This window comes from Echinops telfairi, unplaced genomic scaffold, assembly GCF_000313985.2.
Source record: "Echinops telfairi isolate 266 unplaced genomic scaffold, ASM31398v2 ScPeMD7_5592;HRSCAF=6446, whole genome shotgun sequence".
In the NCBI taxonomy this organism is placed as follows: Eukaryota; Metazoa; Chordata; class Mammalia; order Afrosoricida; family Tenrecidae; genus Echinops; species Echinops telfairi.
In genome coordinates, this window is record NW_022109491.1 from 47,910,385 (window position 1) to 47,923,951 (window position 13,567).

The window sequence follows — 13,567 nt, forward strand, 5'->3', positions numbered from 1 at the left end:
GAAGCTCTGATGGCATAGCAAATTAAATGTTGGACTGTTAACTGCAAGGTTGGCAGTTCAAACCCACCAGTCACTTCACAGGAAAACAATGAGGCTGTCTGTTCCTATAAAGATTTACAGTCTTGGAAACTAAAGAGTAGCCTTGCTCTGTCCTAGAGAGTTACTGTGAGTCAGAATCAATTCAACAGCAATAAGGTGAGGTTGAATTTCTTGATATTGCTTTAAGTGGCCATCTCTGAACAGAGAAACAATATTCTAGTCTTCCCTCCTGGCCTCCAAATATCTATAATTCAAAGAGAAATTTTATTAGCTAATAGATAAGATGAAATCCATATGTGGTCCATTTATAAACACTCTCAGAAAGGCCTATATGATAACATTGTCTTGTAGCATTTTCAGAGAGTTCCAATTTCCAGGGCCTATTCAGTCCCAGCATGAGGTGTGGAAAGCAATAACTTATTCATCTTCTCTAGGCATTCGTTCCTTTACAGGCATGGGTTAGTGTTGTCAGTCTCATATTTACAGCTCCCTCAAATTGGGAAGCCCTTAGAAATACTCCTTTCTAAATGATCTGCCAATAATATATCTTAAGAATGTATTAGATGTTTGTTATTTTAGACATGAATTTCCCTTGACAAAGGGTAACTGGTTTCTGTCCTTGTTTATCATTATTTGCTGCTTATTAAGAATGTATATTGTGGAATCCTCTTCCAATGACCATTTGGCTCTGCTCTCTATGGACTTCATGGTGTAGTACAGCCAAGCCAACCAGTTTTACCTACACATTGGTAAGAATTTATGTATAGTCTTTAAAAACAAATTCTTTTTCTTTTATAAAATATTGTATTCCTAATGAAAGTTTATACAGAAAATTAGGTTCCCATTTAGCAATTCCTATACAAATTGTTCAAAAGTCAAGTTCTTTTTTTTAAAATCATTTTATTGGAGGCTCGTTCAACTCTTATCACAATCCATACATACATCCATTGTGTCAAGTACATTTGTACATTTGTCACCATCATCATTCTCAACACATTTGCTTTCTACTTGAGCCCTTAATAACGGCTCCTCATTTCTCCCCCCTCCCTCCCTAACCCCCGCCCCTCATGAACCCTTGATAATTTATAAATTATTATTATTTTTTCATGTCTTACACTGTCCAACGTCTTCTTTCACCCACTTTACTGTTGTCCATCCCCCAGGGAGGGAGTTATATGTAGATCCTTGTAATTGATTTCCCCTTTGTGCCCCACCTTCCTTCCACCCTCCCTGTATCACCACTGTCACCACTGGTCCTGAAGGGTTCATCTGTCCTGGATTCCCTTTGTTTCCAGTTCCTGTCTGTACCAGTGTACATTCTCTAGTCTAGCTGGATTTGTAAGGTAGAATTGGGATCATGATAGTTGGGGGGAGGAAGAAGTAAAGAACTAGAGGAAGGTTGTATGTCTCATCATTGCTACACTTCACCCTGACTGGCTCGTCTCCTCCCCATGACCCTTCGGTAAGGGAATGTCCAGTTGCCTACAGATGGGCTTTGGGTCCCTACAGATGGCCTTTGTGTCCCCACTCCGCAGTCCCCCTCACTCACAATGATATGATGTTTTGTTCTTTGATGCCTGATCCCTGATCCCTTCGATCCCTGATCCCTCATGATCACACAGGCCAGTGTGCTTCTTCCATGTGGGCTTTGTTGCTTCTGAGCTAGATGGCTGCTTACTTTCAAGCCTTTAAGACCCCAGACGTTATATCTTCTGATAGCCAGGCAACATCAGCTTTCTTCACCACATTTGCTTATGCACCTGCTTTTTCTTCATTGATTGTGTCGGGAAGGTGAGCATCATGGAATGCCAGGTTAATAGAACAAAGTGTGCTTGCATTGAGGGAGTTCTTGTCCATCTGCTACCTTGATACCTATAAATATATGAACATAGATCTATTTCCCTATCATCATACATAAATATATTTACATATGTACATGCCTGTATTTATACCTCTATAAATGTCCTTTGCCTCCTAATTCTTTCTTCTATTTCCTTTTACTTTCCTCTTGTCCTGCTATCATGCTCAGCCTTCATTTGGGTTTCAGTAATTCCTCTTGGTTACATTGCCCTTGATCAAGCCCTACCAGGCCTCTTATACCCTCCTCACCACCAAGTTTGGATCACTTGTTGTCCCTTTTCCCTGCGTTTGTTAACACCGTTTCCTTTCCCCCCACCTCTCCCTCTCCCACGTCCCCCTGGAACTGTCGGTCCAGTTGTTTTCCCCACCTATCCTATCTAGATAGACCTGCAGAGATAATAATATGCACAAAAACAAGACAGCAAAACAAAGCAACAAAAGAAAACAAAACAGCAACAATAACAATGACAACAAAAAGAAAAGCCTGTAAATAGTTCAAGGTGTGTTTGTTGACCTTTAGGAGTGTTTTCTGTTCTAGTCTGATGGGGTGCCGTGCCCTGGCCCCAAAGTCTATTTTTGGTACTCGCTTGGGACTTCCCTGCTCTGCTCCCTTTGCTGTTCTGTTGCACACCCTTACTGTTTTGCCTTGGTGTGGTGGGGTCAATTCCCGGGTACAATTCCCACACTGTGTCTCCAGTGTTGTCCCTTGTAGGGCTATTGGTCAGTGAGGGGTGTTGTGTCTCATAGTGGGGTTGGCCCTATGGTCTTCTTTGTGCATTGGTTGCTCTGAGCAGAGATATCGTCCTCAAGGCTTGGCGGGCCAGGATGTGCTCCACTCTCCCTTCTTTCCCCTTCATTTGCTCCCGTGTGCTCTGATCAGACATATCTTTTTATTCATATTTTGAAGTGCTCTTCATACACACAGAATTTTGGATATACAGAGCAAGAACTTGATCCTCTCATGGACATCAGACTAGATCAGGAGGGGTGGAGACCAAAAATGAGACATGTCTCAGGTAGTCCAGAGAACATACTGACTGTTGAGAGATGGCAATGCTAGGAGGCAGTGTCCTGAAAGCCTTCAATATGAATTGCACCTCAACATAAAGAAAACAAACCTGGATCAATAGGCAATATCATGATAAATGGACAAAAGTGAAGATACCAAGGATTTCATTTTCCTTGGATCTACAAACAACCCCCAGGAATGGAAATAGCAGGGTAATGAGCTCAGGGGCAATGGCTAAGTCGCATATGTGTCACTGCATTCTTTTCTGGTATCACCTTGGACTTGCATAGTAGACAAGTGCCCTCCTCTCTCCCTCCCACCCTCACCCCACTACATCTCTGGAAATGTATGCTACAAGAAAGATGTTGGGTTTTAGTATCCAGAAACTACTCAGTGGTGCTGCCTCACACACACTCACACACACACACACACACACACACACACACACACACACACTTAAGTGGTTCCCAGGGAACATAACACACCTGCCATATCATAGATATTCCTCTGAATCAAACTAAGCCCAGACTCACTGCCATTGAGTCAATTCCAACTCATAGCAGCTCTGTAGAACTCTGTAGAACTGCCCCCGTGTGTTTCTGAGACTGAAACTTTATAGTAGAAAGCCTCATCTTTCTCCCTTGTGCCTTTGAACAGCAGTCAAGAAATCAAAAACATTTGGGATTGTGCAAATCTGCAACAAAACACTGCTTCCAAACCACAGTATTTTCAATTGTCTCATATGTATGTAAATGTTGGACACTGAATAAGAAAGATAAGAAAAATTGATACATTTTAATTATAGTGTTGGTAAAGAGTATTAAATGTACCTTGGGCTGCCAGAAGTATGAAGAAATTTGGTTTGGAAGAAGTACAGTTACAATGCTTCTTAGAAGCCTAGATGACAAGGCATTGACTCGTGTACTTCGGATATGTCATCAGGAGGGAACACCGTGCCTGGCACAATAAAGGTCAGCAAAAATAAGACAACCTTCAGCAAGAGGTATTGACATAGTGGCTACAACAATAGACTCAAATGCCACAGCACTTGTGAGGATAATATAGGACTGGGCAGTGTTTCACTGTAAGTCAGAGCTGCCTCACACGATACTGAAGGCTGGAAATCTTTATGGAAGCAAACTACGACTTCTTTCTTACGTGTTGGGTTCTAACCATTGACCTTCAGTAAAAGATCAGACACTTTAACACCGTGCCTGCCACCAGAGCTCCTGAGACAGTTTAGGGCTCTTCAAAATCAGTTAGGCTGTATAGCAGGTAAGTTCCCCTAAGCTTGCTGCAGACTTAGAGACAGAAAACAGACCATCTTTGTTGAGGTTTTGATTTCAGTCACACCATTTATCTTTTATTCAGTATATCCTCATCAGCTATGGTTTTTCTGCGATCTTCCTCATGTTGGGTATTTCAGGGGTCACTTTTGGAAAGTTAGTAACACCACACATCATATATTTTAAGATCTGTTTCTCAAATCAAACCAACTTTATCTTACATGCTTACATACAATGAAATGTCAATCTTTCCTCAAGAGAGCAGGTCTGGAGTTCTGACTGTTGTGTCAGAGAAAATGGACCAGCCCATACTGAAGAGGGAAACAATTCATAGTTGTTTTTTAGTTGGAGTACATGCTTCACAAGTACAAGAACATTTCTGCATTGCCTAAGATCTGCCCTCAAAAAAATTATTATTTTGAGTGTAAATTGTTGTAAAGAAGTGAATTATACTGGGAAATAATCAGATGTTAATTTATCTTGAAGACATTTTAATTTCAGTTAAATGTCAGGGAAGCAAATTAAATTCTAAATAAAGCCAATGTAAAATTAGGTTTGAAGGCTGGGTCTTTGAGACCAAGAGGAATATTGTTACAGTTTGTTTTTATTTCTTTGTGCTTTCTTTTAAACCCTGTAGGCAACCGCATTATTGAAAAAAGCCCTTACAGAAGAGTGTGAGGGTAGGTCGTCTATTCATAGTAATGAATCATCTTGCAGCTTGCCATCTATTCTGAATGACAATGGTGGAATAAAGCAAGCAAAGCCATGGCTCAACAGTGTTCGCGCCAGAGAACAAGGTAACTATTGTTAGAATGTCTGTCCAAAGCATAAATGCTTCCAGAGTCACCGTGACACCCTGCTTTTCAAGGTATACCTATAAAATAAAACCTTCTGGAGGATACCTCTGATTTTAATATGTACAATACGTTATTTGTTTTATACCACCTTCCAGTAAGTATGTATGTCCTTGTTGGGTCTAACAGGAATGGGAAACCAATTTTAAGTTTGTAATTCTGTTGAATTTCTAATAAAACAGCTATTTATAAGTTATGAAATCTTAAAAGAACTAATCTTGAGGGAAGATAATTTTCATCATCTCACAAAGATGAAGATAAATCCCTGAAAATTATTACATTAAAGAACTGTAGAGTTTTTATATTACTTAATAGAATGTATTCATAATTTTAAATACTTTTTAAATGATGAATATTTTTAAAATTATGAATAACTTCCATTTTATATAAAACGTTAGAAAATTATCATAAGACCTTGTCAGAGTTTGAACAAATTATAAAGAAGCAATGAATTTATACCCCAAACATTTATTAAACAATTTTCAGTATCCAGAAATTGTGATTATTTTAGCATTCCTGTTAAAATAAGCCAATAAACTGCCATACGGGTATTTCTAAGACAGCTTTGAATTTCTCAGGATATATTAAGAAGTTGATACATCTGTGCAGGATTTGAGGTTTGCTTGTTTTAAATCTCACCCAAATTTGATAGATGTTAGGCTAAATTACTGTGCACGAAAACAGTAAAGATATAGAATAGGTTTGCTTTTTAGGAACAATATTATTTGAGACAAGAAAAACAATGAGCAGAAACAAGGGAAAGAAGGCAGTGAGAAAAAAAAAAGAGAGAGTTCAAGCAAAACAAAGGCCCGCCCCATAAGTGGAGCTGTGAACTACATTGTAGTTCGCCAATGTGAGAGGTTCCAGACAGCCGCAAAGAAAAAATCAAGGAAGAAAGTGTGGCAACTAAGACTCCAATTGCAGGCAAAAATGGATTGCCTCAGAGTTTCAAACACAGGGTTGAATCTTATTACATAATCAAAATGTTCTAGGCTAATGGTTTATGGACTCACTATGAGCAAGTATATTCAACTACTGTGTGCTGGATCAGAAGATTCATCATAAAATAAAATGTGAGCTTATGTTAACATAAGCTAGATTGTGCATTTACACATGTGAGTGTCCCATCTCCATCACACAACTTTTTGGCTCCTGTGCTGTGTGAAAAAGTCATTCTCCATGAGGAGCTCCCCATCCTATGGCAAACGACAGATTTTTCTGATTTGATTCTTTTCTTTCCTGTAATAATTGTATGTCATTAGAATAAGAGCCAGTGTGGTGGTGGAGGGGGGTGGGGTGGGGCAGTTGCCAGACAGGAAGCATGCATTTACAAAGCCTATCTGATAATAAAAATTTTAGCACTAAGGTTTCATCAAGTCCCAGTGAGATTTTTGCAAAGCAAATTCACTAGGCTTGTTTAGCTGGAACCCAAATTATATCACTACTGATTTTAGTTTTAGAATACCAGCAGCAGCAATTAGTCTTCTGAACAGAGTTCTATTTATTGTACTTCTAAGTTTACTAGTCTCTTATTTTGAAAAGTGTCATATTAATTTATTATATTCAAGGATCTCACTTTAAATATTTATACATGTGACTGCACCATGTGTTGGGGTTCTGAAGCATGCATGGATCTGCATCTGAGGTCTCTATAAGCAGAAAACAGCTTTTTTTTAAAACACTGCACTTCATGACATGATGATTTGTTTTTCTTTCTCATGTTTCTGTGATGAACCCTGGGTTTGAAAAGTGGGGTTTTAATAGAAAAATTATTCTATATATTATGCATCAGATAGCATCTCATTCAAAATACAGAGGTTTCTTTTAAAGCTGTCCCAATGATATTTTTATTGTTTTTTATTCTTTTTTAATTGTTTTTTATTCTTCATTTTGAGAAAATCCTGGTAATATCCCCTTTTGATTATTTTTATTAATAGGAGAAGTATAGATGAACCCAAGATGCAGAGAACCAACACATTATTTGTATGTTTTTTTTCCTTTCATTTATAATTAAATGTAGATGTCTCGAAATTTATTACCATTAAAATTATGAAGATCTTACCAAGGAGAAATGGGGAATGACCTAGTTTGTCCATTCTTACTTCTCTTTGCAGTTTTTTTTTAATGCTTATCCTATAGTGGGAGGATATGCAAATCCCCAAAATTAATACAGATGTCATTACCTCTTAGACTTTGTTCCTAAAAGAAGGAGATGGTTAAGTACTGGGGGTTAATTGTTCTTCTCTTAAAGAGATACATTGTGCTTAAGAGTGAGGTGGCATCAACTTTTTAAAAAAAAATTATGTTTTTTGGCAGCAGCAGAACCTTTATTTTTTATTTCAATTTTATGAAATATTCTCAGCTGTCATTATACATGACACTTTCACACAAGTTTATGATATCTTTATCAACTGACATTTGTAAATATCTGGTTCTTTTTTATATATTTTATTGCAAATTGGGGGAGGGTTTACATTTTAGATCCTCAACTTGATATGAAATTATGATTTTATAACCTGCCATTGATTCTTTAGTAATTTGCATTTAAAAATACGTTGTTCCTCATTTGAGTAGGCCATAGTATTAGACATGTACTGGGGGAATGGGAGAATATTTAAAACCGTTTACTTTCTTAGGGTATTGTCATCTCTAATTGCCATTCCACTCCTTTCCTTCTTTGCTGCCATCCACCTGACCTCCTATGAATTTGACAGCTGGGTGCCTTCAGCACCCTAGCTCAGCTTCAATATTGTTGTATCTGTTATTGCAGCTACTTTGATCTCTAAATACTTGATCATCTCTGTTCGATTTTTATGTCTTTTGGCATAATGACTTGGAGATTGGTTTTGGGTAGGGTTGGGTGGATCTATCATTTGATCTACAAGGGAGTCTCTCCCTATCCCTTTGTAATGGTTTTTGTTGGGGCTTTCCTCTTTGTAGACACTTGCTGGTTGTGTTTGTATGGACTGAATTTCTTCTCAAACATTTCATGGCTGGTCTGGGGCTAAGTAGATATAGCAGTTGAGTCTGGCTTTGGCAGTGCCAGCTCTTTCATACCCTGCTTTTTTTCTTTACTTCTCTATGCCTCTATTTTTTTTAAGTTAGCACAATATTTGAAGTGATTATCTTCAAGCCTAAATGACATTATGTACGTGGACGTACCAATACATAGTAGCTGTTATGTATAGTGGTAATATTCATGTGCAGATTAGTGCTAATGATTTTCACCTTCCCTTCCCCCGCAAAATCCACAACATTTTCACACCAGTGGTATCTAGTTAAAAAGAAATCTCATAAACAAAAAATACAATAAGTCGGGTAGGAGAATGGGGACAAATATCAAAGAAGGAAAACTCAGATGAGGTCCTGCAGCGGTATCTGGGCTCCAGGACTCCAGTCTGTGATGCTGTAAACTCCTTACCTTGCCTGAGTCACCATAGCTGCTTGGGAGCTCAAGTACAAAGGTAAGTAAAAAATAATGCTATAAAACCTTAGAACCCGTTGTTAAAATATTGAAATGTGAAGCTGTTCTTTCTAGGCATATCTTCATCTAGGTCTGTACACTTCTGCACTTGGTGTTTGCATCTCTAACCCTTCCCTAAAGAATTCTGCACTCTTTGTTTTATACCACATCACATCAAAACAGTTTTGGCATCTTCAAGGGACTCAAATCATATTCCTTCTAAATGTTTTGTTGTTGCTGTTCAGCATTAGGAATAGAAGTAATTTTGAAGGGACTGCAGAGTATATGCGGTAAGTTTTCCCAACAAAAGTCTCATGGACCAGCCCTTGCTACTCTTGAAAAAATAAGCAGGTGCATTGTCTGAATAGAAGAAAATTCCTCCATGAAATTTTCTGTCCTTTTTCTCATCAATGAAATTTTAATTTCATATAAAACTATAATAAGCACTCTAAGGATCATCCTGTGTCCTTAGAGAAAATCTATCAATATTACCCCTCTCAAATCCCAACATCACAATGACCTTACCTTTATGAGGTGACCTCTCTGCCTTGAGTTTAACTAGCCCAGCAGATCCCCTTAGAGGCGACTGTTTTCTTTAGACCTTTTGGAGAAGGCATCCTAATGAAACTCAGAGAAGTATATTTCTGAGAGCACTCGTCTGCTAAAGCCATCTACTAATCACAGATCATGTTTAAAGAATCTTTTTGGAAGAACCTCAGGTGTGTATGAACTTGAATCCTAATAGCAATATTTTTTACTTACCCTTATACTATGCTGCTCTAAAACCCACTGCCAATAAGTTGATTTCAACAGCATCATTCCCAGCTCTGTCTCAAAGGATAATCAGAAGTGTGTGTTCTATAATGACTCCCAGAGTTGTTAGTATTAAGCTTCAGTTACTCCACGGTGCCTATGAATCAGAATCCACTCGATGGTAGTGGGAATTTCCTTCTCTGTCTTACTTTCCCACTGCCCTTCCCGATGCACTAAATCACTGCCATGGAGTCGGTTATGACTCATAGCCACCCCCCCACCCCCAGCCCCGCCCCCGAACAGAGTAGTATTGCTACCCAGGGTTTCTGAGGCTGTTACTCTGTACTTAAGCACGCAGCCCCAGCTTTCTCCCTCAGAGTGCTTGATGGATTTGAATCATTGATCTTACAATTAGCAATCCAACATGTAACCCACTACACCATGGACTGCTCTAAGCACTCAGAAAGTAGTGATACCCTATAATACCATTAGTTGATGGACCAAAGTTACAATTTAAAACCAGTTGGTGGTTTGAATCCAGAAGGGTGTTTACTTTATCAAGGAGGAATCCTGAGGAAAAATTGGTGAGACTCTTGGAAATTCTAATCAGCACTGTGAAGTTGAAGAAACCTCCCCAAAAGAGAAAAATCCCCAAAAGCTGAGGAAGTGACTCCAGGAGAGTCAGAGCTCATATATCTCCCCAGACATCCCTTTGTGGTATCACCCCTGCATTCTCATGGGTGAGAATGATGCCGAGCATCACTGCGAGCAGGAAACAGCTCTCCCCTGGAGAGGTACCAGCTCGCAAGTGACAATGGACTGATACACACAGATCCCAAAATGTGTATGCACATATTTGTGCCCAAAGCTTATAATATCTCTTTCACCCTCTACAGTATGCTCAGTGTACAAGAGCTTGTTGAAGACTTTTAGAAGACTTTCAATACATGCACAGATTAAAAATGTGAAGCTAGAGGTTCAAATAACTTATCTGTTTGAATATGGAATCCTTCCTATCAGCAGCCAACAGAATTACTATTATGTAAAGAATGTTATATTATGAAATACTTAAAGTGCCTTTTAAAACCAGTTTAGTATGGAGACATCAGTTTTCTCTGTATTTGATGTAGTTACTATTCCATTGTATACAGAACTACAATTTGCTTATCTGTTCATTCATTGATGAGCACGTTAGTGGTTTTCATTTCCTTGCTATTATAAAGAAAGAAAGAAACTAACCATAGGTGTACATATGGATGTTCATGTAATTATTGATATTTTAGGTCTATAGGTTATATGCCTATGAGTGGGATTGCTGGATCATATGGTAGTTCTATTTCTATTTACCCATACTGGTTATTGCATTTTATCACCAACTAGCAGTGCATAAAGGTTCTAATCTCCTCACATCGTTGCCAGCATTAGTTGTTTCCACTTGTTTGTTTTATCAGTGCCATTTTAGCCAGGGTAGGATGGCATCTCACTGCCGTTTTGCTTTGCAGTGATATTCTTTTATATGACACTTTAGTGTAATCAAAGTATAACTATTCCAAAATTTTATGACTCAATTACTTGTTAAAGCTGTTCCTCAAAATGATGACTTAGGAATTTCCAACATTAACTTTTAGCAGTCCAACAACACTCTTCAGTGTGAGAGCCTTCTTTTTGTCTTACTTTTTTAAACCATTTCAAAAGGGAAATGTCAAGTAGTAGAGAAAGCAGTCAAGGGCAAATCCTGGAGTAGGCACAAAACAATACACAAAATGGATGGGAAGATCTGAAGTCATACCAATTTCCAAATGAAGAGGGTTCTGGGGATAGTGATCACTTGAGAAGCATGCAAAAGATATGGCACCATGGCTATACCACAGGTCAGCAGTTCAAAACCATCAGGATTCTCCATAGAAGGAAAGATGAGGCTTTCTACTCCTGTAAAGAGTTACAGTCTCAGAAACCCACAGGAGCAGTTCTACCCTGTCTTACAGGGTCACTATGAGTCAAAATTGACTCAAAAAGTAGAGTTTTTTTAGACATGTTTAATGAAGAACATTGAGCATCGCTATAGAGTACAGTCAAAAAAATCCTTTTTGTGAGTGCTGTAGGGAAGGAATTCACAGCCTACTAATGGAAGAACTTTTTAACTTGTCATTTAAGCAAAACCTAGCTGAATGTTTTCTAACTGTGAGCCTGTGCTTGGAGGGCGAACCACGTCAGGAGCCTGTTCTCTAGAGGAATTTGGAAGACAAGAGTCTTCTTCTGGGAACTCTGACATTTCTTAGAATGCTAAAAAGAAAAAAAGCCTGATTCTCACTCCATCCCAATGGAATTACATGTGCCAACATTCTCATATCTGTATTTTCCTTTCTTATTTGGTTATACCCCAAAACATACATTTCCTTGGTAAAAGAACTTATCCCTTAAGAGTTTACTATAATTATAAAGACATCTGCTTTGTTAATCATTGTGGGTAGCTATGTGTGTTTCAAAATTCTAGCTTCCATAAACTGTGCTAAGATTTACTAGAAACCTTCTAGTACATATACCCTTATATGTACTCAGAATAAGTCATTTCTAAAGCCTGTATGATCTATTTTTATCACAGTCTATACCTTTTATTTTTCTACTTTACAGTTCTTTTAAGAATCCAAGTAGAAATTAAACATTTGTTTTGTTATCTATGTTTTATACACAAACACAGTATGTAATATATCATTTGCATGTATGGCACTACCGTACTTGAGCTGAATTCTGAGAATATCAAGGACAACAAAAGACTGGGTTCTCACCTTCACTGAACCTCCATCATCTCTACTCTTCCGGACATCCCTGTAGGGTAACTATTAGTGACTCTTCCTATAGATAAGCAAACAAAAACTTGAAAAGGGTAAGTGAAAGCTCATAGCTGTACAACTAGTGCAGTAGAACTAGAATTGAAATCATACTTCAGGATTAAAACCATGAGTGCTTTCTATTCTACTACTCTGTCTCTTACGTTACAAAAAGATGACTACATCAGGAAGAAGTCAGAGTCAAGTAATTATTATTAATATATATCATAACAAAAGATGAACCCAGCAAGATATCTCTTGAGATCAATAATATGTAAAATTGAATCTTTCGTTTCTTTTGTGTTAGGCCTAGAGAGGGAGGCAGCTTGCAAGAATGTGCATTGTACCAAAGGTGTGCCCTGAATACATCTAGGACTTGGAGAACTTATGCAGGTAGTAGGAAAGTCAGGTCAGTGTTTCCAGGAGATACTTAGGATAGAATTAAAGTGGTACTTGTCTCGATTATCAGAGAAATTCTCCCTTTGAGTTACTTAATATCCTCCTCCCCATTGAAGCCTCTCACCGATCCATAGGGTCTTCTCCCTCCTGTTCTCTGTTTCAAATTATTCCCACTCATTGCATTACAGCAAGTGATATTTTTAAATGTGTGGTCATTAATAGTGATCATTGGCAATTTTCCTCTGTTCACACCAAATTTGACTTTCATTGCTAAGTAAGTTGTAGTTGTAGCAAATGATACAGTTTATGCTAAATTTTATAAAAAGCTGGTCCCTAAGATGGCATCTGGCACTGGGTAAGCACTTAGTCTGTCAAAATGAATAAAAATGGATTTGATTCAAGGCAGAAAACTATCCCTTTCAGCCATTCATTCTACTGGTACTTTTTTCCCATCCCACGTGCCCATCCTGGCAAAACTCATCCCCTTAAGCTCCATGTGAAAAGGAATCTCAGCTTTTATTTCAAGAGGATTAATCCTCTAAGAATGTCTATTCAGCCTCTCATTCTTTTGACACCAATTCTCTTGGTCAAGTTGTGCTGAAAGTGGTTGTTTGACTATGCCATTTCTTACTGATATTCTTTGGCAAGCTGAAATATTCAAGGTCGTACTAAACTACTTCCATTTAGGAGCTTTCTGGGAGGTCAGCATGGATTTGATGGGTGCCACTTGGGTTCTGGGTAGTGTTTCCAAAACATTAATGCTTCAATTTTACATCAAATTGGAAAAGAGCTGGAAATATACAAAGACTAAGTTATCATTTATCCTGAGAGTATTCTGTGATTACCAGATTGTCTAAGTATGATGGCATAACACCTTCAGTACTGAATGTACTATAATGTGCTTCACCTGTCATAAAAGAGATGAAAGCCTCTAATGTGGTTTAAATCCCTCACTCCTACTTCATACAAAAGTGCGTGAGCCATCCTGTACTGCGGAAGTGTCCGTTAGGGTTTTGTCTCTGTGGCAAGGATCAGGTGCTGACCTGGTCCATGGGGCCTGCTGCCTGTTCTTCTCT

General features: G+C 38.3%; 1 protein-coding gene across 3 annotated transcripts in view; it reads left to right on the forward strand.

The window, feature by feature from the left end:
- The window catches only part of KIZ (kizuna centrosomal protein), a 165,357-nt gene that overhangs the window by 117,432 nt on the left and 34,358 nt on the right, over positions 1-13,567 (forward strand). For all 3 annotated transcript variants that reach the window (XM_045295558.1, XM_045295559.1, XM_045295560.1), the window contains one exon: positions 4,832-4,991. In XM_045295558.1, the coding sequence (XP_045151493.1) occupies positions 4,832-4,991 (160 nt within the window). The remainder of the gene's footprint in view (positions 1-4,831; positions 4,992-13,567) is intronic.